Source organism: Leuciscus leuciscus (genome assembly GCF_965113295.1).
Source record: "Leuciscus leuciscus genome assembly, chromosome: 7".
Lineage (NCBI taxonomy): Eukaryota > Metazoa > Chordata > Actinopteri > Cypriniformes > Leuciscidae > Leuciscus > Leuciscus leuciscus.
This window is the reverse complement of record NC_138731.1, coordinates 20,445,452-20,449,723: the sequence shown is the minus strand read 5'-3', so window position 1 is coordinate 20,449,723 and position 4,272 is coordinate 20,445,452. Positions and strand designations below refer to the sequence as shown.

At 41.1% G+C, this 4,272-nt stretch overlaps 1 protein-coding gene across 1 annotated transcript; it reads right to left on the bottom strand.

Moving 5' to 3' along the window:
- Positions 1–909: 909 nt before the first annotated feature.
- LOC309502560 (serine/threonine-protein kinase pim-2-like) lies at positions 910–3,871 on the bottom strand (the record flags this gene model as incomplete). The annotated part of the gene is made up of 9 exons (XM_082174963.1): positions 910–977; positions 1,423–1,599; positions 1,790–2,171; positions 2,262–2,312; positions 2,466–2,560; positions 2,636–2,704; positions 3,171–3,342; positions 3,495–3,562; positions 3,682–3,871. The coding sequence occupies 9 exons, from the start codon at positions 3,869–3,871 to the stop codon at positions 910–912; spliced, it is 1,272 nt and encodes a 423-aa protein (XP_082031089.1).
- Positions 3,872–4,272: the final 401 nt, after the last annotated feature.

Sequence of the window (4,272 nt, the reverse complement as noted above, 5' to 3'; positions counted from 1 at the left end):
ACTGCTACTTTCCCATCTTTGTTGCCACTTTCCTATTATTTCTCTATTAATTATTGATCTAACTTCATTTCTTCCTAAAAGTATCTTTACTTCTATCAAGTCTTTTTTTAACGCTTCTTTTGCTAATTTATCCGCTATTTCGTTTCCTACAATCCCAATATGTGCCGGCACCCAACAAAAGTATACAATTATACCCTCAGTATTCAGCCTATATAATAATGTATACATTTCTAGTAGGCTCCTGTAGTCAGTCTGAGATAGCAGCCTATCTTTCAGTTTTCCTCCGGCCTGAAAACAGCCGGGCCAATCAACGAACAGAGGGCGGGCTGAGAGCCGTGACGTAGACGCTGATTGTACCGTGGATGCGTAGATTTACTTCACATAATCTGCAAAAGTCGTTCACAGCCATGTTCACTCCGGTATTTCGCTCGATGGTTTAGTTTTTGCATCATACATGCGTTTACAGTGGAAGTTAGATGCGGCTGAGCATGCGCATAACACACGCCATAACCAAACGTTATGTGATTGGCTTACGGGTAACCAATGATTTTAAACTTCAGACAAGCGCCCCCCCGCGAGAGAGAAAACACTTCTCTATTATGCCCTTCCAGACTCTGTATACGAAGCAAAGTGAAGTAGCAGAGTCTGGTATTACCAGGCTAGATTCTCATAAGCAGCTTTATATAATCCCTTTTCTTCCAGTTGTTTTATTGCTGGAGCTGGAGTTGGGAAGATTGTTGTAGTCCCGTCATTGTTGAAAACTTTTAGTTTAGCAGGAGCCAGAATGTGCGTTCTGATGTCCTGGGCCTTTAACTGTACTCTGATAGGCTTGTACAGAGATCTTTGTTGTCTCACCTTGAAGGAAAAGTCGTGATCAAAATAAATCTGTGTCCTTTAGCGTTACTTCCTTCACCGGAACTCCCCAGGAAGTGAGGGAGAGGAATTCTGACGTCGCTCTTCATCTCTTATTCTGTGACCTGAAACAAACAAACAAAAAAGGTTACAGTCATAGATTACAATTAGAAGAAAACATTGTTAAAATCTTTAAAATGAAAAGTGAATATAATCTTCAAAATCATTTGCAGCTGATCTTAGGCTCATTACCTTAAACCAGTCATGTCGAAGGATTTTCCTCAGATAAATCCGTTGACTTGGGCTTTTCTTGAGGAGGGATTGCATCAGGAGGCAGCAATCTGTGCAGAACGATAGAAGCGAGTCAGATTATTACCTTAAACTTTAATTAAGCTTTAAGATTCGACTATTCTATAAAGTACGGTCAGAAAATCTGAAAAAATGCTTGTATTATCCAATATCTATCTTCTATACAGCCACTTGGCTCAGGTGTTACTTTTTCGTACTTTCTTTGTTTTGTATGATTTAAATTACAGTTGGTCTTCTTTGTTGTGATGAACGCCATCTTACCGTTTGACAAGCCAGGATCAGACCAGATGTCATCTTCAATCATTTGCCTGTCTTTTGGTCCAGGAAAGCGTCCACACACCAGCAGGAATAAGAGCACTCCCAGAGACCACACGGTAGCTGGTTTCCCGTGGTACTTCCCCTCTGTATAGTGCTCAGGTGGGCGGTAGGATATGGTGCCTGTAGAAAAAAGATTTGTCTGATGAGTAAGAACCATAGCATGAAATACCATAGCATGTGGTAAAAACATCTGGTGTTTTTCATTTAAAAAAACGCTGCCTCAAATGTGAGATATGGTTTAATATGATACCAATTGAACTAGTCACTAGAACTTAAGTCCCAAACTACAGGTTTGATTCATAATTCATACCAGAGAATCTTTCATAGCCAGCTTCCTGCAGGAGATCCCCGCACCCGAAGTCGATCAGCTTGACCTCAAGCGTTTCTGTGTTGATCAGCAGGTTCTCCAGCTTAACGTCGCGGTGAAACACTCCACGCCGACAGCACATATGAGCCGCCGTTGTTGCCTGTGCCATGATACGCCGCGCTGTGTCTTCATCTAGGATGCGTTCGTGATGCCTTCGGGAAAAATGCCACAGATCCTCACAGGATGAGGGACGCTCCAAGACCATGATGTATTGGTCAGGCTGGTCCTGCCAGTCCAGCAACTCAATGATCTCTGACACTTTGGGGCCCCCATTAGCCAGGATTAATAGGCCGACCTCTAATGGGAAGGGTGCGGGATGTCCAGGCTGGAAGTAAGATCATTATTATATGAAGATGTTGTCATTATGTTTACATATTTTAATTTGAAAACAACATAGCGAGTGTAGGCTACTTACAATGTTGATGTATTTCAGGTTCTGCGGCTTTCTGACAATTTTCACTGCCACCTGATCAACGAAAAAAACAAAAAACCTTGTTACATTTCTAACATGTCAAATGCAGTAAATACTGTAGTGGAAAAATATACACAAAAAGACTTGAAATGGATGTAGTGAGACAAAATAATTTGCTGACTAAATATTGTAAGAAAATGATGATACCTCAAGGCCATCCTCCAAGCGTTTCCCTGCATAGACAGAGCCGTATGCTCCCTCACCAATCATTCTGCCCATCTCATACCGGCTCAGGATGTTGTCTGCAAAAAGATGATTCAATTTAGTTGCATGGACAGCAGTGAGTTTAATGTTTGAGGTCATGGCCGTAAACTCACCCTCGGTTGTCTCGTCCACTCTGTTGTTGTGACCTGGAGCTGGACTGACTGGACTGTGATGGACTGGAGCTGGAGGGGTTTAGAGCAAGGGATATCATGTTTAAATGCAATCAAAAAATATTAAACACTGCATAGTCATATTATGGTGATTCTTCAGTTACTACATGCATTCTTAAAAAAAAAAAAGAGTTCTGTTTAAATATTTAAGACATGTCCTGGAAAATATCATAACTTTGATCAAACTTTGGGATTTTGATATAGGTGTGAATTTGTAACATAATTATGGTCATTAATGGCACTTCATCCAATGGGAACAGAAATGATATAGGTGTGAATTTGTAACATAATTATGGTCATTAATGGCACTTCATCCAATGGGAACAGAAAAATTCCCTTAATTAATTAAGTTCCCATGAATGACACGTTTCCATTAATGGATACTCATATCTAGCTGAAAATGATGTAGACTTTATGATGTACAGAGCGCACTAATAAACAGAGCATTTACACATTGTCAACTGGTCATTGGATTTACCCTCAGCGTGTCTCTCACTACCGGTTGCAGTGGTCTGATCCTCCACTATCTGACCCTGACCTAAGCCACTCCAGTGAAGAGAGAGATGCTCTCCAGAACTCCAGAGAAGAGAGGTCAGATCTACAGACCTATTCTGGCTCTCCTGACTAGCACTTTCCTCACTGCTAATAGGCTGATGATATACATAGAGCACATAGAAGAGATTTGACCCTGATTTCTTTCCATATCACAATAAACATTTAAAACAAATGCACAAAAAGGTGTCAAAATCATCCAAATATTAATATATATTCAAATTCATTTGTAGCTTATTAGGGCCAATACCTCAAACCAATTCCGGAAATGTGCTGGACTGCGGTGGCCTGGAGCTGGAGGGGTTTGAACCTGCTGATCTGCAGGAGGAAGAACTTCAAAAATTATATTTTGATATAATATGGTGTGGTCAAATATGGTAATAAATGACACTCCAGTGATATTCTCCAATGGTCATTTGTTTGACCCTCAGACTTACCCATCCTCGTCCTCTTTCTCATTGGCATCTCATCTTCAGTGCTCTGATGGGAGTCGTGCACCTGCTCAAGCTGTCTCTTCAGCGCCGGACCTCTGCGAGAGGGTTGAGGGGAAGTGGACGGACGTCCATCATCTGGGCTCTGCTCCCTGTGGGCCGGACCTGTGGGCACAGAAACATGTGGGCCTGGCATCCTTCAAAGTGCAATAAAAAAATACAAATACAATACAAAATACAATACAATGCTCCTCAGAAATACCCCTCCCCCCAAAATTAATTAATTAATTAAATAAAACTCCAAACTCCCTCTAAAACAAGAAAAGAACAATCAAATGAAAGAGTCCTCAGAAATAATATGAAGTTTTAAAAAATACAACGATGGCGGATATGTAATCCGATCTCCTTCTTCTAGAACAAAAGTCTCCTCTCTGAAATCCTCCGAACAGCTTCAAAATCTCAAGATCAGTGCAGAAAGTAGTCAGCAAAAGTCTCCTCTCTGAAATCCTCCGAACAGCTTCACAATCTCAAGATCAGCGCAGAAAATAGTCAGCAAAAGTCTCTGAATTCGTCTCGTCTAGTGTCAACCAGCAGAAA